General features: G+C 43.3%; 1 protein-coding gene and 1 long non-coding RNA gene across 4 annotated transcripts in view; one reads left to right on the top strand and one right to left on the bottom strand.

Annotated features, from left to right (window-relative positions):
• Positions 1–11,138, top strand: part of DIAPH3 (diaphanous related formin 3) — a 553,931-nt gene extending 542,793 nt beyond the window's left edge. Inside the window, exon 28 of the mRNA XM_030566194.1 lies at positions 9,642–11,138. Within this exon, the coding sequence (XP_030422054.1) occupies positions 9,642–9,901 (260 nt within the window). The 3' untranslated portion in view covers positions 9,902–11,138. The remainder of the gene's footprint in view (positions 1–9,641) is intronic.
• The window catches only part of LOC115653251, a 201,396-nt gene that overhangs the window by 83,120 nt on the left and 90,938 nt on the right, over positions 1–27,338 (bottom strand). The gene's annotated exons all lie outside the window — the stretch shown is intronic.

The following is a 27,338-nucleotide window of genomic DNA, read 5'->3' as shown; positions in this document are numbered from 1 at the left end:
CCGGGGGCACAGTACCAATTTCCCCTTCGGATCCTTCCCTGCAGTTTTCCAACTGCCTTTCCTTTTTCCTCCCGGCGTGGACCCAAATAACATCGGACCGTTGGGTCTTGCATACGGTGCAGGCCGGCTATCGCCTGCAGTTTTCTTCGCCCCCACCCTCCCACCCACCTTCTCCATCCCTCTTCAGGGACCCCTCTCACGAGCAATTCCTCCGTCAGGAGGTGCACGCGCTCCTGCCAAGGGAGCCATAGAGGCGGTTCCGGACAACGAGAAGGGCAAGGGGTTTTATTCCTGTTACTTTCTAATCCCCAAATCCAAGGGCGGCCTCAGGCCCATTCTCGACCTGCGGGAACTCAACAAGTATATCGTGAAGTTGAAGTTCCGCATGGTATCCCTTGGAACCATCATCCCTTCCCTGGATCCCGGAGACTGGTACGCCGCCCTCGATATGCAGGACGCCTACTTTCATATCTCGATTGCCTCCCAACACAGGCGTTTCCTCCGCTTCGTGGCCGACCGCCAACATTACCAATTTGCGGTCCTTCCGTTTGGCCTCTCTACGGCCCCGAGAGACTTTACAAAATGCATGACAGTCGTCGTTACACATCTTCGACGTTGCCGCATCCACGTCTTCGCCTACTTGGACGACTGGCTGATCCGAGGCACGTCGGAGCGACAGGTCCGCGACCATGTCGACAGGATCAGCACCCTCTTTGCGACCTTGGGCCTCGTAATCAATGTGGACAAGTCTACTGTATTTCCCACGCAGCGGATAGAGTTTATCGGGGCCGTTCTAGATTCTACCCTGGCCAGGGCCTTGTTACCCTTGCCCAGGTTCTAGTCCTTGTCGGACATCATTCTACGTTTGCGAGCGGCCCCGATGACCTCTCTCTGCAAACGTGCCTGGCCCTCCTAAGCCACATGGCAGCCTGCACGTTTGTAACAGCATATGCTCGACTCCGCATGAGACCTCTTCAATCATGGCTCATTGCGCAGTATCGGCCGGCCAGACAGTCGTTGGACACGGTCGTCACCGTCCCTCAGAAGGTGCTGGACTCTCTTCGATGGTGGCTAGACCAATCAGTAGTCTGTGCGGGGCTCCCGTTTCATCCGCCCCAACCTTCGGCATCCCTGACCACGGACGCCTCCGATCTGGGATCGGGGGCTCACTGCGGCACCCAGAGAACCCAGGGCTTGTGGACACCACAAGAGATCAACCTCCATATCAACGTACGGGAGTTGAGGGCGGTCCGCCTTGCTTGTCAAGCGTTTGTCCATCTCCTTCAAGGTCGTTGTGTCGCGGTCTTCACCGACAACACAACGACCATGTTTTACATCAACAAGCAGGGTGGCACCAGGTCCTCTCCACTCTGTCTCGAGGCAATACGTCTCTGGGAGTTTTGCATAGCCCATTCGATTCACCTTTCAGCCTCCTATCTCCAGGGAGTGCGGAACACCCTAGCGGATCGGCTGAGCAGATCCTTCCGTTCGCACGAGTGGTCCCTCCGTCCGGACGTCGCCCTCTCACTCTTCCAGAGGTGGGGTCGTCTCCGGATGGACCTCTTCGCGTCCAGGGTGAACAGGAAGTGTCGAACATTCTGCTCCTTCCAGGGTCGGGAGCCAGGGTCTCTAGCGGATGCATTCCTGATCCCATGGACAGCCCGCCTGTGTTATGCTTTCCCGCCCATCCTGCTGATTCACAGAGTTCTCATCAAGGTGCGCAGAGACAGAGCCCGGGTGATTCTCATAGCTCCAGCATGGGCCAGACAGCACTGGTATCCCATGTTGCTGGACCTCTCAGTAGCCAACCCAGTTACCCTGCCCCTTCATCGGGACCTGATCACTCAGGACCACGGCAGGCTCTGTCACCCGGACCTTCCATCTCTTCACCTGACAGCATGGCTCCTGCGTGGTTGACAGACTCTGAGTTGCGATGTTCCACCCCGGTTCGCGAGGTTCTCATGGGCAGCAGGAAGCCTTCCACCAGAGCGACTTACACAGCTAAGTGGAAGCGTTTCTCCTGCTGGTGTTCAGAGAAAGCTCTTCGTCCTACGGAGACTCCCGTCACCACTCTGTTAGACTATATCTGGTCCCTTAAGACCCAGGGTCTGGCACTGTCGTCTCTCCGAGTTTACCTAGCCGCCATCTCTGCGTTTCATCCTGGAGTGGACGGCTATTCGGTCTTCTCTCACCCTATGGTGGCGAGATTCCTGAAGGAGCTGGAGCGGCTCTATCCACAAATTCGCCCTCCAGCCCCTTCATGGGACCTCAACCTGGTCCTGACTCAGCTCATGGCCCCTCCATTCGAGCCATTAGCTACTTGCTCCCTGCTCTACCTCTCGTGGAAGACCATCTTCCTTGTGGCCATTACCTCAGCTAGACGAGTGTCAGAGCTGAGGGCCCTCACGGTGGACCCACCGTATACCATCTTCCCTAAAGACAAGGTACAGCTGAGACCTCACCCTGCCTTTCTTCCCAAGGTGGTCTCAGCTTTCCATGTGAACCAAGAGATTTTCCTCCCAGTCTTCTTTCCCAAGCCCCATTCGTCCCGGAGGTAGCAGCAGCTCCACTCGCTAGATGTCCGTCGAGCACTAGCATTTTATGTGGACAGGACCAAACCCTTCCGCAAGTCCCCCCAGTTACTTGTGGCAGTAGCGGACCGGGTCAAGAGGCTACCGATTTCCTCCCAAAGGTTATCTTCATGGGTTACCTCCTGCATCAGGACCTGCTACGACCTGGCCCAGGTTCCGACGGGCCGTGTGACTGCTCACTCCACCAGAGCACAGGCGTCATTGCTGGCTTTCCTCGCCCGCGTCCCGATCCAAGAGATCTGTAGGGCGGCAACCTGGTCATCAGTCCATACATTCGCTTCCCATTACGCCCTGGTCCAGCAGTCCAGAGATGGTGCGGCCTTTGGTTCTGCAGTGCTCCAGGCCGCGACTTCTCACTCCGACCCCACCGCCTAGGTAAGGCTTGGGAATCACCTACCTGGAATGGATATGAGCAATCACTCGAAGAAGAAAAGACGGTTACTCACCTTTGTAACTGTTGTTCTTCGAGATGTGTTGCTCATATCCATTCCACACCCGCCCTCCTTCCCCACTGTCGGAGTAGCCGGCAAGAAGGAACTGAGGAGCAGGCGGGCCGGCAGGGGTATATATCTAGTGCCATAGTGGCGCCACTCTAGGGGGCGACCTGCCGGCCCACTGGAGTTGCTAGAGTAAAAAGTTTCCGGCAGACGTGCACGCGTGGCGCGTACACCTACCTGGAATGGATATGAGCAACACATCTCGAAGAACAACAGTTACAAAGGTGAGTAACTGTCTTTTTTGACTTATTATAAAAGCTGTAAATGGCCTGGAACATACCTACCTGAGAGCACCTCTTTCCTCATGCCATAGATGATATGAGGGCTGGGCCCCCTTACTATAAAATAAGGACTACTGGTGGGATGATCTCTATGGGTCTCTCTGATTCTGGAACTCAGTCCAACCACTTCATCTAACATAGACAGAATCTGCTGAACTTTAAGGCATTGTGCAAACCCTAATTATTGGCATTGGAGGAACAGACAATATTTTTCAATGTCCTTTTTTCTGTCTCGCTGGGAGGAGCGTGATTAAACTGAGGAAGTTGTGCACTGTAACTGCTGAATATTGACAAAAGAGGCTAGAGCTGTGACTAGATTATCTAAGAAATATCCATATAAAATAGTTGAAGAATATTGTAGTGTGATGCAGAGGTGGAAAACTATAAACTCAGGACCTAGCTAAACTGAGATTCAAAGAGGAGTAGGAGATATGACCACACAAATCAGATTAACTTCAATTTTCAAATGATAAAAGACAATTAGTAGATTTAGCCACACATTTCATTAAATTAATGTAATTCGTGCAGTTAAAACCCATAGTTGACTTTCAACATTTCAAACCTAATGTCCAAAAAAAATCTAGATTAGGCCCAGGTCCATAGAGGGACTTCAGGGATCTGACATTCAGTGTTGCAACACCTAACTTTTAGGCACCTTGCCATCCAATGTAATCCACAAACCCTTGATTAGGTATCTAAGCTCCCTTTACAATGCACAGAGAGAGAGAGAGACAACTGAGAATGGGATCCACAAAAGCCAGCATACTAGGGAGGGAGTCAACTAACCTGGCCAATAGCAGATTCCGACAAGACAGGTCTGTCCTTAAACCCTGTTCCTCCTAGGGAGTTAGGCAACTAAGTCCAAGCAAGAGGGAGGTGCCTATCCCTGCTTGAGATCCACAGACATCTGAAGTCAGGCATCAAAGCCATTTCTGGCAAGAACAGCAGTGGTGCACACCCACTTGATGCAAAATGGCAAGGTAGGAGTGGGAGAGGAGGATGCAATGCACATGAAGCAGCAATATGCATGCCAGAGGCAGAAACATAGGCCCCTAGGGGGCTTTTACAGCAAAAATTAGAGAGTTTAGTCATCTGTGGTTAGGTGGCAGCTTAGTGGTGGTTTTGTGAACCACGGTGGCACCTGAATCTGAGTTTTAGATACCTAAGTTCCTTTGTGGATCTGGACCATTGTATTAAAGGGTGACAGATATAGGTCTTTCAAATATACCATTCTCCAGCTTTGGAAAGTTCAGCTTATCTTCCACTTAGCTCCCTAGCCCAGGACATACCTTCTCAAGCCATCTTTGGATTTCCTAGAGTTGGTTCACTCTCCTATTGAAGAGTATCTGTGAGACGTATCAGAAGCCTTTAAATCTGGGAGAGACAGGCATTTTCAGCTCTATCATTGTTGTTTGGAACTGATCATTACAGACAGCTCATTCTCCAGTGAAGTCAATGGGACATAAATTTATGCTTAAATATTTCACTGAAACAGGGCCTCATTGTTTTAAAAGCTTCTTTGTTTGCAGCATTGTAAGAGATCAAGGTCAGAGTTCACATGTTTACTAAGCTTATTTGTATGTAGTAGGTGGCCCCTCCAGGTCAGCTTGAAGCACAAATCAAGATTTATATCAGAACAGTTCTTTCAATACCTTTACTTAAGGCCTGGTCTACACTACACGTTTAAACCGGATTTAGCAGTGTTAAGCCGATTTAACCCTGCACCCGTCCACACGACGAGTCCCTTTATATTGATATAAAGGGCTCTTTAAACCAGCTTCTGTAGTCCTCCCTGCCGAGAGGAGTAGCGCTGAAATCGGTATTGCCATGTCGGATTAGGGTTAGTGTGGCCACAAATCAACGGTATTGGCCTCCAGGCATTATCCCACAGTGCACCATTGTGACCGCTCTGGAAAGCAATCTGAACTCGGATGCACTGCCCAGGTAGACAGGAAAAGCCCCACGAACTTTTGAATTTCATTTCCTGTTTGCCCATCATGGAGCTCTGATCAGCACGGGTGGCGATGCAGTCCCAAATCCAAAAAGAGCTCCAGCATGGACCGTACGGGACATACAGGAGCTGATCGCTGTTTGGGGAGACAAATCTGTTCTATCAGAGCTCCAGTACAGAAGACGAAATGCCAAAGCATTTGAAAAAATCTCCAGGCTATGATACAGAGTCCACAGCACGGTGCTGTGTGACAAGTGTAATGGAAAGCCAAAGAATGAAATGGACGCTCATGGAGGGAGGGAGGGGGTACTGAGGACTCCAGCTATCCCACAGTCCCTACAGTCTCCGAAAAGTATTTGCATTCTTGGCTGAGCTCCCAATGCTTGAAGGGTCAAAAACATTTTCCCAGGTGTTTCCGGGTATATATCGTCAATTTACACCCTTCCCCCCCCCCCGAAAGAAAAGGGGAAAAAAATGTTTCTCACCTTTTTTCAATGTCACCCTATGTCTACTGCATGCTGCTGGTAGACGGGGTGCTGCAGCGCTGAACACCAGCATCCCCTTCCTGATGGCAGATAATACAATATGACTGATATCCGTCTTCATCATCAGCCTGTGAGTGCTCCTAGCTGGCCTCGGTGAGGTCGGCCGGGGGCGCCTGGGTGAAAATGGGAATGACTCCCGGTCATCCCCAGCAGATGGTACAGAATGGCTGGTAACCGTCTTCATCATGGAGGCTGAGCGCTATCATCTCCCCCTTTTCATGTCTAAAGAAAAGATTCTGTACTGCCTGGACTATCATAGCAGCGGGGGGCTGGGCTCCTCTCCCTTGCCACCCTTTTAATGTCCTGCCTGGACTATCATAGCAGCTGGAGGCTTCCTCCCCCTCATTTTATCTCACTAAAAAGTTAATGTTTCTTATTCCTGCATTCTTTATTACTTCATCACACAAATGGGGGGACACTGCCATGGTAGCCCAGGAGGGTTGGGGGAGGAGGGAAGCAACAAGTGGGTTTCTTGCAGGGGCATCCCCTAGAATGGCATGCAGCTCATCATTTCTGGGGAAATCTGGGGCTCTGACACGGAGCAGCTGTGCTCTCTGGTTCTCTAGTACACCTGCCCCATATTCTAGGCAGGACTGACTCTATTTTTAGACAAAACACAAAGAAGGGAATGACCGGGGAGTCATTCCCATTTTTGTCCATATGCCCCCAGCCAACCTCAGCGAGGCTAGCCAGGAGCACCCATGACAGCAGCAGACGGTACAGAACAACTGATAACCACCATCTCATTGCCAATTTACAATGGCATGGCAGATGGTGCAAGCAATAGGGATGGCAACCGTCTCTGCTACATTGCAAAGGCAAATGAATGCTGCTGTGTAGCACTGCAGTACCGCCTCTGTCAGCAGCATCCAGTACACAAAGGGTGACAGTGACAAAAGGCAAAACAGGCTCCATGGTTGCCATGTTATGGCATCTGCCAGGGCAATCCAGGGGAAAAAGGGCGCAAAATGATTGTCTGCCATTGCTTTCACGGAGAAATGATTGAGTGACGACATTTACCCAGAATCACCCACGACACTGTTTTTGCACCATCATGCATTGGGATCTCAACCCAGAATTTCAGTGGGCGGGGGAGACTGCGGGAACTATGGGATAGCTGCGAGATAGCTACTCACAGTGCAACGCTCCAGAAATCGACGCTAGCCTCAGTACATGGACGCACACCACTGAATTAATGTGCTTAGTGTGGCCGCGTGCACTCGACTTTATACAATCTGTTTTACAAAGCCGGTTTATGTAAAATCGGAATAATCCCGTAGTGTAGGCATACCCTGAGAAAACTGGACCTCAGGCTGCAGTTTTCAAAGGAGTGCCTAATACATGTAGGCTCTTCTGAAAATCCCAACTTCATTCTTTAGTGTTTGCAGGCCAGCATATATCAAGCCCTAACGTCTCTTAAGAAAAAGAAAGAAAGAAAGAAAGAAAGAAAGAAAGTTTCAGAAAATTACAGGTTCCTTCTCTTCCCCCTTTCCCCCCCACCCCCCTCATCATCTTTTTGACCAACAGAATATGAACAGCAGCAAAGGTTAGGGGCACTCTGTATATCGATATAGACAATATAGTCCTACAGGATCTTAAAGCCCCCAGAGATGTGTGCAGATTCATTATAATACAATTATTAAATGGAGAAATATATATAAACATGTAAATACTACAATTATTTTAAATTGTATATAATGTGTGTATATGCGTGGTCTCACTTGCCGAAAGCTCTTTTCCTTTGGCCTTATGTGTTACAGGGAGACTCAATGTGTGCAACTATAGTCATGTGGATTATTGTGTTATTTCCAACATACTATATATATATAAAAAAAATAGAGCTTAACTGTTCAGCTAAGTGAAAACTACAGCTCTATTAGATTTTAAGTAACAATTGTCCATCTGATATCGAAGGAGAAAGGAGGGTATTTATTTTCTTCCAACAGCCAAAAGGTGATGATACTAATAAAATTCGTTGAGATTGTCCAAGATAGTGTGTAAAATACTCATCCATCACTGTGAGCCCCTGGTCAGGGAATGACAGTTCAGTAAATATCTTCAGCAGCTGCCTTGGAATGTACAAGCTGTTTTCGGTAGGAATTTTCAGCACTCACATAAAACACACTGTCATGAGTGACTGCCTGTGCTCCAAAGTCATTACTATTGGGATGATGGAACATCTTTCAGTGAATAACCAAAAAACTTTAAATGTCATGTCAAGTTTCTTGAAGCCATTTTCAAGCCTCATTCAAGGTTACATGAATATTGAGTATGCCTGTTTTTAAAAAGTATAAGATCTATGAGAGAGATCACTCAAAAGGCTGCTAGATGGAAGAGTCACTTGATTTAGGGGAAAAAAAAGTAAATTTGTCTAGTCCTCTTTGGGAAAGTCAATCAGGCAGAGCCATTTATTCATCAGCCAGTGCAACTCAATCTTACAGTTGGTGAGATTAGTCAAACTCGCTGTCACTTAGTTGTACATAGCCACAAAGAGACCAGAAAGGAAAGAAAGTAGATTATCTTCGATGATTAAATTACAATACAATTTTGATTTATTTAACATTTTAAAAATCTGTCTGACAAATTCTAAATTATATATATATTAAAAAAGACACAAGGTGGGTGATGTAATATCTTTTATTGGACCAACTTCGGCTGGTAAAAAAGGCAAGCTTTTGAGTTCCACTGATCTCTTCTTCAGGTCTCGGAAAGGTAATCAGAGTGCCACAGATTACAAGGACAAGGTGGAACAGATTGTTAAACATAAAGAGATAAATTGCAGGAAACCATTCAAAATGAAGTGGGCAATTAACATTTCAGCAGTCATAGGTCAAAGGAGAGTTAGTGGGTTACAGATTGTTGTAATGAGACATAAACCTAGTCTCGCTACTGAGTCAATGATTTCTAATGTCTAGAAGAGGTATGAATTTAAGCTCTGAGGCTCACCTTTTGAAGGTATTTTGTAGGTTTCCTTTGAGGACGAGGACTGAGAGATCAGATGTGGAATGATCATTTTGTGAAGCACGTCCCCCCACAAGTGATAGGGTGTTTTTGTCTTTCATAATTTTTATCTGAGTTCATTGGAGAGCATAGCGATAGTCTTAATTCCCCTACACACTTGTTGGGGTATTTGATGCACTGGATGAGGTACACCACATGTGACAGGCATCAGTAGGACCCATCCATCTGGAAAAGGTGCTATGGAGGTTATTGATCATTGTGGCAGTGGATGTTTAGCTGCAGGTTTTGCATCTTATGTTTATGGCAGGGTCTGGTGCTGCTTTCAGTTGATGGATCCTGGTCTGTGAGGAGATAGCCAAACTCATAATCAGAAGCTATGTTGGGAGGGTTGTTTGAATGCCAGAAGAGGGGGTTCAAGAACGATTTCTTTCAGGATGTGGTCCCCATCAAGTATGGGTTGTAATTGTATGATGATACCCTATATGGATTCCATGTGGTGTGCTAGATGATAACAAGGTGTAGGGGGGGGTTCTGCATCAAAGCCGGTTCTGCTGGTGAATCTGCTTCGCTGATGGAGTGTCCTTGTTTAGTGAACGCAGTTTTCGGTATGTTAAGGCATGTATCCTGGACTTTTTCCTCAGAGCATTTTCTATAGTAACTGAGTGCATCACTGTAGATAAGATTTCTTGGTGTATCTGGGGTATTTGCTCTATCTGCGGATATAAGAGTGGTGATCCATGGGTTTCCTGTATATAGTTGTCTGTAGGGTTCTGTTGGTCAATAAGATGAAACTTTTATTTTCTTCTCTTCTACAGAGAACCAGAAAGCACACCTAGAAAAGTCGCATTCAAACCACAGTATCAATTTCAACTTCACAAGGACTCCAATCACCAAGGAGTTTAATTATGACATGGAAGCTAATTCCTCTATAGCAAGGAGCAAGGCTGTTGGAAGAAAGGAGGCCTACAATGGAGAAAGCAACAGAGAAAAGGAAATGGAGCTCGTTGGCTCTGCTTCCAAAGGAGAAGTTGTTCCTGAAGTAGAGGCTTTGCTGGCAAGATTGCGCGCATTGTAAATTAATCCTATAAAACTGATTAAGCAATCACTAAAGACAAGCTATAATAAGCTGCTACATTTTTAAAATACGCATTTATTTTTCATGACTGACATTTACACACTTCTGTATTCCAAACTTCACATATTTTATATCTAAAATACAAATGTGTAATGCTTTGCCTATGAATTTGAGCCCATGGTTTATGCATAACTATAAGAAGGCTTGTACGTGTTTCTACCTACCGACAATCTGTTCTAATGTATCTGGAGCAACAGATGCTGAATTACCCCAAGAAACAATTATTTTAGTATCCAGACTTCTGAACACAATGTTATGAGAACTTTTCTCCACAACACACAATACATTTTTAAATAGTTTTAAACCATTATGTTTGGTCATTATCTAGGACTAATAAAAAGCTGCAGAACCAACCTGTATATTTTTCTATTTTATTTCTATGTATCACCTGCAGTGTAATTTTTAGCACCTAAGGAAGTTCATTATTGCATCATATTAAATGCTTATAGAGGAAAATGTATACTATGTAAATTTCTCATAGCCATGTTTTAATTCACTTTAATCTAAATAAGAACACCAAAGAAATGTTGAATCGTTTATGCATTAACTAAATGGTAACATGAAAAGAAACTTACATCTATGCAAGAAATGTATTTTATGTATGACTGATATTTCATTGCTGTTAAACTTTTTTGGATGATTGTATAAAACCAATGTACAAAAGTTTTATGAATACAGTGTTGCAATTGTGTATATAGGATAGAAGCTTCTTATTTTATAAGTAGCTACCAAAATAATTGTTCACTATTTTTGCTTGAGTAAACATAATATTGCAATAATAGTATAAAGAACACCTAATGGCAGAGACTTCTACAATTGGTTTTCAACAAACTCATTTAGCAATAGCATGTACAATCTCATTTGCTGGCACAGGAGGAGTCTCACAGACAATTGCATCTCCATTTTGACACAAGTCATTGTACACTGTTACATGTACACTAACATTTATTAATTGCACATCACCATGAAAAAATCTTGCTACCTATACTATCAACTTGGAAGCTACTATTAGGACATTTGATCCTTTTTTTCAAGTTCCTACTAATCAGAATGTATTCAGTGACTAATCTCTCGCTTCCAAATACTCTTTTTTTCTTTATAAATGAGTCAGTTAAATGAAGCCAGTGTTTCAAAGCTCTGGTGCTTTTTATTTCCTTGTTTAAGTTGCCTTCTTATTTCCTGCAAAAAATAAAGTTAATTAATTAGAACTCTGAAACTGGCCTATTTTGGGGCATGGAATGTTTTTTATTCATCACAGGAATTAGTCTTATGGTTGGGGCTGCTGAAACTATCATTATACCCTCTAGTTATGCTCTATGCTCTAGTTATGCTCTATGCTCTATGCTCTAGCTATGTACTAGAATGTACATTCTAGTAAAAATGAATGTAAAGCGTAAGAAGAGATCAGATACAGGCAAATCCTACTAGACTTAGGATTTCAGTTTGCCAGAGCTTCAGCGCCACTTAAGAACCATGGAAGGAGTAATCACATTGAGGAAGCACTTTTTGCTGGCTCCAGTTAGTTTGGAAGAGCCACAGGATCAGTGTTTATACATAGTGGATGGACAGCAGCTACTAGTCCCAAGAATGGACTAGAAAACCAAATTCATGTTGAGATGAATTTCATATCCACCCACACCTGATTATTAGGGTTGCAAAGTCCCATGCTCCTCGCAAGTTATCAGGATTTGATACCCATCACCTCCACTTATCCTAAGACTGGATCGTTACGGGTAACGGATGAATTTAAGACTCATTGGGACAGACATTCATGTATGATATTGACTATATAAGAATTAAAAAAAAATTCTACTTTTGACAGACTTAAGTAGACAGGTCACCAAGACACTTTCACCAATATAAACAAAACTTGTGATGGGGGGGGGGGAAGTCTCACTAATCTTTAGATGGCTTATGCTGCTGAAAATAGGACCAAAAAAGCCCCCAAAACTAACCATAATAATAAAGGTTGGGTGTAGAGAATAGTAGTACTGGAGAACTGCCGCTGAAATATTACAGCAATGACCTTTTGCATGGAGAGTCAAATATAAATTCATGTGCCGGAGCAAAATCAGTTTCTTCATTTGAATTAGTCGGTAATAGCCCAGATCAGAAAACTGACACAATTCAGTACATGTTCCAGATGGACGTAACACTCATCTAGGATGGAGACCAAATTATTCCTTTTAGCTCTTTTCAGCCTTTATTTTATGTAAAGTTTAAAATTTTGGCAAGATAATATGACTTAGTAAACCATAGCTGAATTTTTAATGATCAGAGAACTGGTCGCTGTACAGTAGCCTCCAACTTTCAAACAAACGTAAAAACGTTTTTGTTCTTCACCTTTATGGCTAGCAACTTTTCAGCTTTGAGTAAATAGTTCGTATTTATTTTCTCAATGGCTCTTTGTTTCGTACCATCATAAGTCAGTTAAATTAGAATTGTTCAGTTAAACCAGATGACCCAAATAATTCTAGATGGCAGTACATTTTGTTCTGTGTTTCATCCCTCTACTTAAACAAATACCTATTTACTTTATAGTTAAGCAAATGTTTAGGCTCTAGAGTGTCTGTTTATAACTTTTGCTATGGTAACATTTAGTTTGGCATACAATGTGATTTTTTCAGAATGACACGTTTTACTCAGATAAAATGTAAATATGACTGAAAAACAGAAACTGCCATTGACTTTCTGTGGCTTCATATTATGCATTAGAAATATTAGGCCTCAACAAGCAATAGTACAGCAGCAATGAGTTAGTTTCTTTCTGTCTTTTTGGGGGGGGGGGCTGGAGGGTGTATTTTTAAAAAATCATGGCACGACTGGTTGTATTATAGTAGTGATCTTAGATTCACTGTCAATAATAGTTTTTGATGCACAGTCTGTTGCTCAAACCAACAGATTATAACATACCCATGGGGTTTGGTGAAACTGAAGTTTACCAAATACAAAAAACATGGTGTTTTTTACAGGTCACTTCTTGCAAACCAAGCCCATATAGAGGAAGCTCTTGGAGCTGTAAATTATTTGCATCTACATGACTCCAAAAAAAGCAGGAAAATTGAAAGATTGATGATTGTTAGAGAGCCATTCAACAGATCTCTACTTTGGTACAGTTTGTGTGCTATTGATTAGCATGAATTAAGGACCCTGTTTTGCAATAAAATTTTAAGTGGGGCTTCTACCACCTCCACCTATCCAGTCCCTCACATTTTTCTATTATGCCTTTTCATCGGACTCAGGAGAGCAAACATGGTTACTACATTGTCTGAATGTATACCATACAGTGTTAGAAGTGGTTCATTTCCACTTGTAGTGTTGTGTCAGAGGGCTAACTTCATCACTGTTGTAATCCCACTTGAGAACAGGGAAAGGCATGAAGGGATTAACTGTTCATATCAGCCATCCCAGGATACCTTTAGTGGCATATTCACTGTGGATTAGTTCCATGAAGAGGACTTAAACCTTGTCTACACTACACAGTTTCCTCAACAAAACTTAGGTTTCATCGACAAGAGTGGCTATGTACACACTGCAGTCCTCCTCCCGTCAATTTAACGCTCCTGCTACACTGACATGATAAAACCACCTCGCTAAGTGGCACACAGCTTTTTGCGATGAAGTTAGAACAACGCAGTGTCAGTAGACACTGTGTTTGCTTATGTCACACTAAGTGGCCTCCAGGAAGTGTCCCACAATGCCCATCATGACCGCTCTGGTCAGCAGTTTCAACTCCACTGCCCTGCAGCTAGGTACACAGGCAGTGTACTCTCCCTTTAAAGCCCTGGGAATTTTTGAAATTCCACTTCCTGCGTGCTTGGCATGGAAAGTTCACATAGCATCTTCCCAGCTGACCATGCTGGCTTTCTGCAGCAAACATGCCCAACTAGTGTACCCTGAAGAGTTGGGTCTGTGAGGCGAGGAGGCTGTACAGCTCTGTTGTAGCTCTGAGCCAGCCCTAGGAACTTTGACACCTATGAGCAGATTGCTCATGGCATGGAGGAGAAGGGGCATGAAAGGGACATGCAGCAGTGCCTGCTAAGATCAAGGAGCTGAGGCAGGCATACCAGAAGGCAAGGGAGGCCAACCGTCGCTCTGGTGTGATGCCAAAAACATTCCACTTTTACAAGCTGCTGTATGCCATCCTCATTGGCAACCCCATGTTCATCACCAAAAGTCCCATGAATATATCAGGAGGACTGGATGCAGCATAGTCAACCCCGAGGACAAAGTGGTGGACAAGGAGGTCTTAGGACAGGCAACAGGGTCATCCGGTGGTACACCAGGACCACTTTTGGACTTCAGAGTGGTCTAGCCAGTCCCAACTCTGTTGTGCCTGAAGCAGGAAAGGGAAGCTCCAGAAAGTACTCATTTTGCTTTGATATTGCATAGTTATATGACAGGGGTAGGCAACCTATGGCACACGTGCCAAAAGCGGCACACACGCTGATTTTCAGTGGCACTCACACTGCCCGGGTCCTGGCCACCAGTCCGGTGTGCTCTGCATTTTAATTTAATTTTAAATGAAGCTTCTTAAACATTTTAAAAACCTTATTTACTTTCCATACAACAATAGTTTAGTTCTATATTATAGACTTATAGAAAGAGACCTTCTAAAAACATTAAAATATATTACTGGAACGCGAAACCTTAAATTAGAGTGAATAAATGAAGACTCTGCACACCACTTCTGAAAGGTTGCCAGCCCCTGTTATATGAGGTAGAGGTATCCTTTATTTTATTACATGGTGCACATGGGAGAGAAATTAACAGCACTAGGTACTGTTTGCATCTGTGTCTTATTCTCCTGTGCAGCTATGCAGTGGAGACCCTGCAGAAAAGTTTGTTAATGCACATTGGGATTTCCCAGGAATCCTCCATAAAGGAAACTCCTGAAGACACTCTACAATCCTCTGCTGAAGGGTCCGTGCTTTGTTTCTTCCCCTGTTGTAAAAAACTTTGCCAGGCCAATCAGCAGTTAGAGTGTCTGCAGGAACCAAAACAGCACACAGGCTAAGCAGCATACAGATCCAGTCTGAAACCACATGGACACAGGAGATGCACCTTTGCATTCTCAGTTACCCTCAGTAGTGAGATATTGGCTTCAATCATCCCCACCTGTGCAAAACAGTGCCAGCATTCAAAATATGTCCCTAGGCACTTGTACTGATCTTTTTCTGGAACCACTCAGACCCTTTCTCCCATCTTACACCTTCCTCCCGTGAGCTGAACTCACCATGTTTAGTGGTCTCACAATGCTGCATGCTTACCAAGGGTAATGTGAGAAAGAGGGATATGTAACTTTTATAGACTCATAGACTCATAGACTTTAGGGTCAGAAGGGACCAATATGATCATCTAGTCTGACCTCCTGCACAAGCAGACCACAGAATCTACCCATCCACTTCTATAATAAACCCCTAACCTACGTCTGAGTTATTGAAGTCTTCAAATTGTGGTTTGAAGACCTCAAGCTGCAGAGAATCCACCAGCAAGTGACCCATGCCCCACGCTGCAGAGGAAGGCGAAAAAACCTCCAGGGCCTCTGCCAATCTGCCCCAGAGGAAAATTCCTTCCCGACCCCAAATATGGCGATCAGCTAAACCCTGAGCATGTGGGCAAGACTCACCAGCCAGCACTCAGGAAAGAATTCTCTGCAGTAACTCAGATCCCATCCCATCTAACATCCCATCACAGACCACTGGGCATACTTACCTGCTGATAATCAAAGATCAATTGCCAAAATTAAGCTATCCCATCATACCATCCCTTCCATAAACTTATCAAGCTTAGTCTTAAAGCCAGATATGTCTTTTGCCCCCACTACTCCCCTTGGAAGGCTGTTCCAGAACTTCACTCCTCTAATGGTTAGAAACCTTCGTCTAATTTCAAGTCTAAACTTCCTAGTGTCCAGTTTATACCCATTTGTTCTTGTGTCTACATTGGTACTAAGCTTAAATAATTCCTCTCCCTCCCTAATATTAATCCCTCTGATATATTTATAAAGAGCAAGCATATCCCCCCCCTCAACCTTCTTTTGGTTAGGCTAAACAAGCCAAGCTCTTTGAGTCTCCTTTCATAAGACAGGTTTTCCATTCCTCGGATCATCCTAGTAGCCCGTCTTTGAACCTGTTCCAGTTTGAATTCATCCTTCTTAAACATGGGAGACCAGAACTGCACACAGTATTCCAGATGAGGTCTCACCAGTGCCTTATATAACGGTACTAACACCTCCTTATCTTTGCTGGAAATACCTCGCCTGATGCGTCCTAAAACTGCATTAGCTTTTTTAACGGCAGTATCACATTGGCGGCTCATAGTCATCCTGTGATCAACCAATACTCCAAGGTCCTTCTCCTCCTCTGTTGCTTCCAACTGATGTGTCCCCAATTTATAACAAATTTTTATTATTAATCCCTAAATGCATGACCTTGCACTTTTCACTATTAAATTTCATCCTATTACTATTACTCCAGTTTACAAGGTCATCTAGATCTTCCTGTATGATATCCCGGTCCTTCTCTGTGTTAGCAATACCTTCCAGCTTTGTGTCATCCGCAAACGTTATTAGTACATTCCCGCTTTTTGTGCCAAGGTCAGTAATAAAAAAGTTAAATAAGGTTGGTCCCAAAACTGATCCTTGAGGAACTCCACTAGTAACCTCCTTCCAGCCTGACAGTTCACCCTTCAGTACGACCCGTTGGAGTCTCCCCTTTAACCAGTTCCTTACCCACCTTTCAATTTTCATATTGATCCCCATCTTTTCCAATTTAACTAATAATTCCCCATGTGGAACCGTGTCAAATGCCTTACTGAAATCGAGGTAAATTAGATCTACTGCATTTCCTTTGTCTAAATAATCTGTCACCTTCTCAAAGAAGGAGATCAGGTTGGTGTGGCACAATCTACCTTTTGTAAAACCATGTTGTAATTTGTCCCAATTACCATTGACATCAATGTCCTTAACTACTTTCTCCTTCAAAAATTTTTCCAAGACCTTACATACTACAGATGTCAAACTAACAGGCCTATAGTTACTCGGATCACTTTTTTTCCCTTTCTTAAAGATAGGAACTATGTTAGCAATTCTCCAGTCGTACGGTACAACCCTTGAGTTTACCGATTCATTAAAAATTCTTGCTAATGGGCTTGCAATTTCATGTGCCAGTTCTTTTAATATTCTTGGATGAAGATTATCTGGGCCCTCCGATTTTGTCCCATTAAGCTGTTCAAGTTTGGCTTCTACCTCAGATGTGGTAATATCTACCTCCATATCCTCATTCCCATTTGTCATCCTTCCATTATCCCTAAGCTCCTTATTAGCCTTATTAAAGACTGAGGCAAAGTATTTATTTAGATATTGGGCCATACCTAGGTTATCCTTATCCTCCATTCCATCCTCAGTGTTTAGCAGTCCCACTTCTTCTTTCTTTGTTTTCTTCTTATTTATATGGCTATAAAAGACTGTGAGTGCATTCACATTACTGACTCTGTGTATTGTTTCTTTTGCTCCTGCAGATGTGCCCTTGAGGGCCAGCTCGTAGACACTGGTGAAGTGCCTCCGTCAGATAAAGAGGCAAACGAGGAAGAGTAAGGAGGACATGTGTTGAGAAGTGCTGCAATCGTCTGATTGTGCAGCTAGTGAGCACAGTGCATGGAGACCACAAACTAAAAATGGATAGCCAAGAGAGGAGACAGGGGCAGGAGGGATAATAAAGCTCAGGTCCCTCATTGTGCTGCAGCTAGAACATATCCATGAACAACAACTCCTCCTGCAGCCCATACAGAACTGCGTTCCATGCCGTCCCCAAGCTCCCCACATACTTTATTTGCATATTCCCGGCCCATCACAGTACACCCTGACGAACATGCCCCATAATGACAGCTGGGCTTAGACACAACTGTGAGAGCCTCGTTGGAGAGAGTGCTGCTCAGTGTCATGTCCCTTGTAAGAAATGCAAATCTATGTATTGCTGTTAAATAAAATGTTATTGTTAGAAATACAATGATTCTTTTTATGTATTCTACATACAGTGGTTGCCGCAGAAATTCATACACAGTGCCAATCGGCACATTTGCGGACTATAATTAACACTCAGGCAGCAATCATTACACGGGTCATTCAAGGCAGCAGTGCATTACAGAAAGACACATTACTGGAGCTCATTGTCAAAATGCTGCTTCAAAGCCCCCCTGATTCTAATAGCTCCCCACTGAACCCCTCTAATAGCCCTGGTGGCTGGCTGCTCAAAATCAGCCACCAGGCAATTCACCTCACCTCACCCCTGTTCCAAGGGAAACTGTCCCCCTTGGCAGGCTGCTATGACCATGGGAGTATTTTCCCCACTGAGGTTTAACTTATCAAAAAGGAAGTGCCAGCAACCCTTTAATCTGCCAAACGCACATTCAATGGTCATTCTGCACCTGCTGAACCTGTTGTTGAAGCACTCCTTGCTGCTGTTAAGATTTCTGGCATAAGGCTTCATGAGCCACTTGAGTAAGCGGCAAGCTGGGTCTCCCAGGATCACTATGGGTATTTCCACATCTCCTGTTGTAATCTTCTGGTCTCCAAAGAAAGTCCCTGCATGCAGCTTTCTATATAGGCTGGTGTTCCTGAAGATGCATGCGTCATGCACCTTCCATGACCACTCCACATTGACATCGGTGAAATGACTATGGTGCTCCACCAATGGCTGCAATACCATACAGAAGTAGCCCTTTCTGTTGATATACTCCATTGCAAGATGGTCTGGGGCCAAAATTGCGATATGTGTGCCATCTAATGCCTTGCCACAGTTAAGAAATCCCATTATCACAAAGCCATCCTCTATTTCCTGCACACTGCCTAGAGTCACAGGCCTTCATAGCAGGAGGTGATGAATGGCCCTGCACACTTACATCACCACAATCCCCACAGTGGATGTCCCAATTCCAAACTGATTTGTGACTGACTGGTAGTAGTCTGGAGTTGCCAGCTTCCAGACAGTGATTGCCACATGCTTTTCCATCAAGAAGGCATCTCTCATTTTGGTGTCTTTGCACCGCAGAGGAGGGGGCGAGCTTCGCCCAGAGTTCCAGGAAGGTGGTTTTGCACATCCAAAAGTACTGCACCACCGCTCATCATCCCATACCTGCATCACAATCTGATCCCACCCACTCAGTGCTTGTTTCCCAAGACCAGTAGTGACGGTCCACCATGTGCAGCTGCTTTGTAAATGCCAAAATCAGTCTTGAATTGTTTCTTTCCTTGGCACACAGCAAACAGGCAGCACAGATTCCTGTTTAGATTTGCAGCTCATTAGATACTGCAGGTTCAGCCACGTTATATTATAACACTCATCACAAGACTGGTGAGCAGTGCAGGAGCCATGCTTTCAGGCAGAGATGGTGTGTGCAAAGTTTACAGGAGCAGTTGAAAAATGGTGTGAAATATAGTCAGAAGCCCATGGAATGATGGCATGGAGAACCATGGGGCAGTGAGCCTGCCCTCATGCTGCATTCCGATCCATTCTCAGAACGCCTAGTGACAGAAGGCAGCAATTTGACAGTGTGATACCTACCACAGTGCACTGCTCTCCCTGTTGGTGCTAGAGCATCAACTGTGGACACACTCTGCCAACACAAGGAGTTTTGTGTGAACATGCACAAGCGATGTAATTATAGTGGTTTATGATCGTCTCCCTAACTTAACTCTGTAGTGTAGAGATGGCTTTAGCCTCAGCTGTGCAACACCTAACATTTTGGTGTCCTTTTGCCTAGTGGATGCCACAGCCCCAAATTAGGCTCCATTCACAAAAAACAGCACCCTGATCAGAGCACCACCTAACCTAGTCAGTCAAAAATGCCAGACAAGGTGGGCGTAGCAGAAGTCTAAAGTGGCAGTTAGATGTCTAAAGCCCAATTAGAGCTATTTTAACAACCCACTCACAATTGTCATCATTTTACCCATAAAAAGTCTTACTTAATATGGTTTTGAAGGAGAATGCGCATGTCACTCTGATCCCAGTCAATACCACGCCTTTCTCAGCTGAAGGAATCAATATTGACTGATCTGAGGCATTCCCATTCTCTCCTCTTTCAAATTTCACTGCTAAAGCTACTTCCTGGTCCACTTCTAATACATAGGCCCCAGTTTTAATTCTGTCAACCTCCATTTTTTATGCTGCAAAATGACTGTTGACTATAAACTAAAAGGCCACAAGCAAGAGTCAAACATTGAACTAAGGCAACTAAAAAATTATAAGCAGCCAGGGCGACCAGAAATTGTTCAGTTATGCACCTACACTTCTTTCTCTAGAAGAAAAAAACACTTGTATTAATCCACTTTTTTTTTTAATATGGTGCATGTGAATTTTATAGAACCTAGCTATAGAAAAAATACAGCAGAAAAATAACTGATGATTCAAGGTCTTATAAATTGTTTCAAGTTTATGAAAGAAAAAAAATTAATTAGACTTTCAATTTTTTATCAGTTCTAAGTAATTACTTATGCTAAGACCCCTATGTTTAAGAAATTCTGTGGTGAACATCTGTTATTAAATTAATTAGTCAATCTGCATTAAATTATATTGGCATATGCAAAGCAAGTGCATCTCCCCACTACTCAAAACACTTTCTACATTATACTTTCCAGTGTTTATTTTAGACTAATCACAGTATTCAAGATTAAGACCGTCTCTATATTTTATTTTTAAATAATACCAGGACAGAATTCCAGTACAATACAACACCAGTTGCAATTGCACAGTCTCAAGAGCTGTTTGGCATGGAATATTTTCCCCTTCAATCATAGAGATAGATGTTATGTTCTTTTAGTACATTTTATTCCTCTTTGTATACATATTTATTTTGGTAATGCAGCTTCTGATTTTTTTTTGATCCATGTAGCCTATTTTTTGTACACCAAAGAGTTACTAAGGGACAATCAATTTTCTGATAATAGCACACAATACATTGATTGGGTTATTATATGCTATATCAGTTCTATGTACCACAGAAGTATAAAACCTGAATTCAGTCCTCTTAAAGGTAGATAAACTATTTAGCTTCAGCAAAACAGAAATGGGCCTTTTCATCTAAACAAACTTATTCCATTATTGTTATCACAGCAGAATGTATTCTGAAAGAGTAACAGGCCCCTGTTTTTAAATCTGCATTATATTAGACAGCCAACAGCTACAAGAAGACATAGAAGTGAGGAGGCTGGGAAGCGAGTTGATTAATGTGCAAGTTGATTTCACTTCTGGGACTTGAAATTGCATCTAGAGCAGAATGAAGCAACTGGGGGGAAAAATAGTCTCATCTCACATCTTTAAAGGTCATAAAGGAAATGATAGGTGATCCAGGCTTAGTATGGCCACAAGTGTCTTATGTATTGAAAGATATACATCAGAATATCCTTATACTGGCAATCCTGTTGAAAAGGGTGGGGGGAGGACAAAAGAAATAAATATAAGGCACCATAAAAACTAAGAACGCTTTGTCTTAAAGGTTCAGATCCACTCAGACCACAGTTCCTTTGATTCAAAAATGTCTTGCTCCCACTAAATAAAGTTCTTTGATGGGTACAGGATCAGAAACAAGGAGTCTGAGGTGCACCAACACAGTGCTTATATTTCTATAGTGCCAGACTAGAGAACCCTACATTCTAGGATCTTGGTACCAAAAGTGACTGAGACAGGGAATGTTGTGTGGGCAGTACTCAGAACCAGCAATGTTCTTCATCATTTCCCACTCACTCACGAGTGACTTAGGAGTGTAATTTCAGATTCTGGAGGAAGCTGAATCTAGTCCACACTTCCCAAAAAGATAATGGTCCTGTCATGGGGTCTCAATAACACCTATTCTTCAGGGCTGTATTAACTATACAAAAGGACACTATTGTCTCCCGGGTGTATTTTTATTTTCCAATATGCTATAGAGGTCAAGATGGCAGCAAATGACTTCATCTTTGTGGTACTCTATGGTACCAAGATAAAACCACTTATAACACACTCTCTCTCAAATTATGCTGAGTCAGTGTGATATACAAATGCAAAAGAAGCCTTCATCCTTCATTTAAGCTAGGATTCATTATGCTTTGTTCAACTTTGAATTGAAATGTCTAGACTACGCTGCATAAGCCTCACATTCTAACTGTAAATATAAAAATGATCTCAGTAAAAACTTTGCTTAATTTGTTGCATTTCAATTTGAAGACTTGTATACAGTGGAATGACATACCTTCCATTAAGTAATATACAAATGGCAATTATACAATGTATAAATCAGATTTTTCTATTGAACTGTACTTTCTATTAAGGGATGGAAATGCAAGTTGGACCTTCACCTTCAGAGTACAATGAAAGACCCATCAATTTCACACAGGTCTTCTCCCAGTAATCAACCTAGAACGGGGGTCAGCAACCTCTGGCACGCAGCTCACCAGGGTAAGCACCCTGGTGGGCAGGGCCAGTTTGTTACCTGCCGCGTCCGCAGGTTTGGCCAATTGCGGCTCCCACTGGATGCGGTTTGCCATTCCAGGCCAATGGGGGGCCGCAGGAAGTGACATGGCCCAAGGGATGTGCTTGCCACAGCTTCCCGCCGCCTCCGTTGGCCTGGAGCGGCAAACCACAGCCAGTGGGAGCCGCAATAGGCTGAACCTGCGGGTGCAGCAGGTAAACAACCTGGTCCAGCCCACCAGGGTGCTTACCCTGGTGAGCCGCGTGCCAGAGGTTGCCGACCCCTGACCTAGAACTTGACCCACCAACATTCCTCCTGGAACTGCCATTGAGGTTGAGGCATCTTGAAAAGTGGCTTGAAATGAAAAATGGGGAAGAGTTTGTCTCCTTTTACTCCAGAATTGATAAACTAAATGTATTTCCAAGTGGCCTGAATACTATATTAGAAATGCTTAGGCAAATACAAATGTGATGTTCCTACTGTGTAGTTTGTCACATTTAGCCATTCTGTCCTGAACCACCATTGTCAATAAGATATGAATAATATCTTGATTATCTTTGAATCCATTGACATTATGGAAAATGAGATGCAATATTATCTATAGTAGTGACAGATGTTTTTTCTTGAGGTGTAACAGGTTCCCGTCTGGAAATCCACATGGAATTACACCATTGAAACTTCCGGATGACACAGAAGAACAGCAGGCAGACTGCAGATTTTCTCTGTCCCTTACTGAAGTGAATAGAGTGTTTTACTCGATATATAACAGGATGATCTCTCATTAACTTCAGCTTTGAAAGACAATTTTCTACTCCTTGACTACCAAACTCCCTGAAGAAGGCTCAGAAGTTGTTATTTTTCTCAGAAGACCTGTGGTACAGTAAATCTTTCCACAAAGACAAACTGCAGAAACTAATAAACTGTTTGAATTCAATAGCACCAGGATCCTAATATCAAATTCAGCAGTCAAGAACAAAATTAAACCCTTATTAGGAAAGGTTGTGCAGGATCACTGCCCACTGTTCTCTTACTGATATCTTTACTAGTAAATCTACTATGTTCAAATAAAGTTGAATCTAGCTTAAAAGGATAAAACAAAGAAATTCAGTGTTGACGCTTCAACTCAGTCCTTAATTTACTATATAGTAGGCAGGTCTGGAGCTCCTGGGTTAGCACAATCCCAACACATTGTCTCAAAGAATTGACCTGCCCCATTTCTAAACTTGGAATACAAATATATTATGTGAACACAAATGGCCAGACTAAAGGCCCACCTTAAATTGCTGAACACCTCCTAAAAATACTTGGCACTTTCCTCTTCTACAGAACTTAGTGAGAGCTGAAAGTGAGTGGAACCTTGCAGGATCAGGCCCTAATGCATAAAATAAACAAAGGTGACTTGAGTGAAACCATTCCCTAGTGTGCTGACAATGTAAAATAAAATATTTCTCTTAGGACATTTTCCTGGCAAGACAACCTGACCTCTGACTGGTCTTGACAAGACAAAGTATAGTGCTCTTTCTAACTAACCAAGGCATCCACCTACTTTGACTTTTCAATGCTACCTAATAGGTCATGATTTAAAAATGAACATTTCCTACAGACGCATTGTTTCATTCTCTTTACAGTAAGATCTAACTGCAGTAATTCAGATACCATTGTATAGTAACTGTTGGTAGGTGTGACTTTTTAATAGCAACCACTTTAATGCAAATTACATTCTGAGGAGGTTTAGTTGAGACTTTCCCTGTAAGTGATTGTCTGTTCTAAACACCCATTTTTATTTATAAATATCATTGAGGACTTAAGGTGGTTGAAAAAGTTTACACTTATCATTGCTCAATGATGAAATTTCATAAGTTTGTAATATAATGGCAATACACAGACGTTTTGTTCAAATACAATTATAATGCTACTCCAGTGAGCAATGACCCATCTCAGAATTCTCTTATTTTATCTGTAACACCTAGCCCTCTAAGTCTGGCCTTTATGACTTGATTATTGGACCCTTACAGCACATTATATAGTTTGATCCAAGGCCCATTGACTTCAATGGCATTGGCTATGGCCCCTAAATGGAGTAACTGGTTCTACTCGGAAAGCAACAGTACAAATGGAATCATAGGGCTTCTGTTTGTTGTTTCATTGATTCCAATTCCAGTCAGCTCAGTCTGTAAGTACAATGATTATTTTCTAGTTGCCAGCTCTACAAACATAACCCCATATCTGAGTCAAACTGGATTCTTTCTGCTTGTTGTTTAACCAGTAATAAATATTCTGAAATCAGACCTTGGATAGCGTTCAAGTGCTACTGTAACAGAAGTCATCCCTCCAGACATAGGGAGCCTGCCAGATTCCTCACTGACGCTACGCTTTCACACAACAGCATCTAAGCAATGCTTTATCTCATCTCCAGTTGGCTAGGAGACTCCATCCTATCCCAATGGATGATGACCTGGCCTTAATTATTAATGCCTTCATCATTTCTTGGCTAGATTACAGCAACGCTATATACCTGGACATAAATTCTTCAGCACTTAGGAAATTCCAAGTAGCACAGAATGCTGCAGCATGTCTCCTCAGCAAAATAAGTTACCATGAGCACATCAAACCTGTCCTCCACTCTTTACAGTGGTTTCTGATAGAATTTCTAATCAAGTTCAAAGTCTCAGGCCTTATCTTCAAAGTGCTCTGTAGCCTGGAGCCAGGGTATCCAAAAGATCACCTAAAGCTCTGGGATGAAGACTATGGTCAACAACTTTGCTTCACTGGCACAGCGGAACTCTCTACAATAAGGGTAAAGCTCATCTGTGTGGAAGATACAACTTTCTCAGAGGCCAGTCCAAGACTGTGGAATGAACTTCCATATGAAATAAGGACCACCACAGTACTCACCACACCAAGTGCAAAGTGCATTTCCTTGACCTTGCCTTATATAACATAAATACATAACAGGTATATTAAAAACAAATAAACAACCCTTCCCCACCCCCATCCCCCACCTCCCAAAAAATCCCTACCACAACAAAGCATTCCACTGCACACACTTCTCCCTTTAAGGAGAGGATGAGAGAGACCAAACAATATGTGACAGATGTTTATCACATTGCTTAATGCACTACTGGAAGGTGCTCAGATACAACAGTGATGAGTACAATATGCATAAAATAGAATAGAAGATAGCAGTACCATGTGCTGGGTTAACTGTCATAGGGTTAACTACAACCAGCTGACACAATGTTAAACTCTATTTGTCTCCACTGTCTGCAAAATCATCAAGTTTATGTTGGTGGGCACAACTCCTCAAGGATGTGTTCTGACACAACCTAGTTATCTAATGAAGACAAACCCTTGAGCATGCTTCTTTTGACACTTCAACAGAGCCACTCAGGATGGAAATGTCAAAGGCAAATCCCAGCCCATATCCTGAGATGAGACCAGGATATCACATGCAGAGACTTGTGATAGCAGCAACTATAGATTTTAGCCTTTAAAAGAGGGGCACATTGCTCTCTTGACCTCAGGTTTTTCTGTAGCTTTCATCTAAGCACTGATACTAGACCTGGGAACGCATATGGGATAAAACTAGTAATAATGGTGAGCTTGATGCTCAAAATAAGTTACGTGTGTTTAGATTCCTAAAAAATCATTGAGATTTACAAAGCATGAGTTAGGCCTTCAGGTTCCCTACAAAATGAATGAGAAGCCTTGGGCACCTCAGAATGGGATTCACAAAAAACAGCGTATTAGGCAGGGAGAAGCCTAAGCTAGCAATGGGAGATGTTGACAAGAGGGCTGTGTGCTAAGACCCACCCCTCTCACAGAGATAGGCATGCCCCTGCAGCCTGGACTTGATGCCTATCTCTATTTGCAACATTCAACTGTGAATGTTCTCCTGGTATTAGATCCCTAGAGTGTTTTAGCAAGAAGCCAAGAAGCAAGAAGTGGTACTGCCACCATCCACCTTATAATTTTAGCCCAGTGATTAGAGCAGGGATTGTCAATCTTTCAGAAGTGCTGTGCCGAGTCTTCATTAATTCACTCTAATTTAAGGTTTCATGTGCCAGTCATACATTTTAACATTTTTAGGTCTCTTTCTATGAATCTATAATATATAACTAAACTATATAACATGCATCTGACGAAGTGGGTATTCACTCTCAAAAGCTCTTGCTCCAATACGTTTGTTAGTCTATAAGGTGCTACAGAACTCTTTGCTGCTTTTACAGATCCAAACTAACATGGCTACCCCTCTGATATTTAAACTATTGTATGTAAAGTAAATAAGGTTTTTAAAATGCTTAAGAAGCTTCATTTACAATTAAATTAAAATGCAGAAACCATGGACCGGTGGCCAGGACCTGGGCAGCGTGAGTGCCACTGAAAATCAGCTTGCGTGCTGCCTTCGGCACACGTGCCATAGGTTGCCTACCCCTGGATTAGAGCATTCACCTGGAATGTGGGAGATCCAATTCCTCCATGCCAGAAGGGATTTGAAGTGGGGCTTCCATATCTCCAGAGAGTGCATGAATCACCCAGCTATGGGATATTCTGATGTAGGTTTCCCTCAATCACTCCTGTTCCACGCTGGATATGTAATGGAGTAATTGGAGGGAGTTTGGAACTGGACCAAAATGTTTCTTCACCACAAGACTGCAGAGTCATCCTCTATGGCTCCAGTCCAATGACTAAGTATTTATCCACAGTGGAACAGTCACTGTGACAGAGAGGGAGAGAGAGAGCAAGAATCCCATCCCAGGTGAGTGCTCTAGCCACTGAGCTAATAGTTATAAGCTGGACACTGGCTCTCCACCCAACTCCACCAGATTTTGAATGGGATCTGATCCAACAGGCAGCCTCTGAGCACACCCACTGGATCAGGCTCTGCACACAAGTTAGACAACTGAACACCTATCTTCCCCTGGTTTGTAAATTT

The sequence above is a fragment of the Gopherus evgoodei genome, chromosome 1, assembly GCF_007399415.2.
Source record: "Gopherus evgoodei ecotype Sinaloan lineage chromosome 1, rGopEvg1_v1.p, whole genome shotgun sequence".
In the NCBI taxonomy this organism is placed as follows: Eukaryota; Metazoa; Chordata; order Testudines; family Testudinidae; genus Gopherus; species Gopherus evgoodei.
This window is presented reverse-complemented; position numbering and strand designations above follow the sequence as displayed.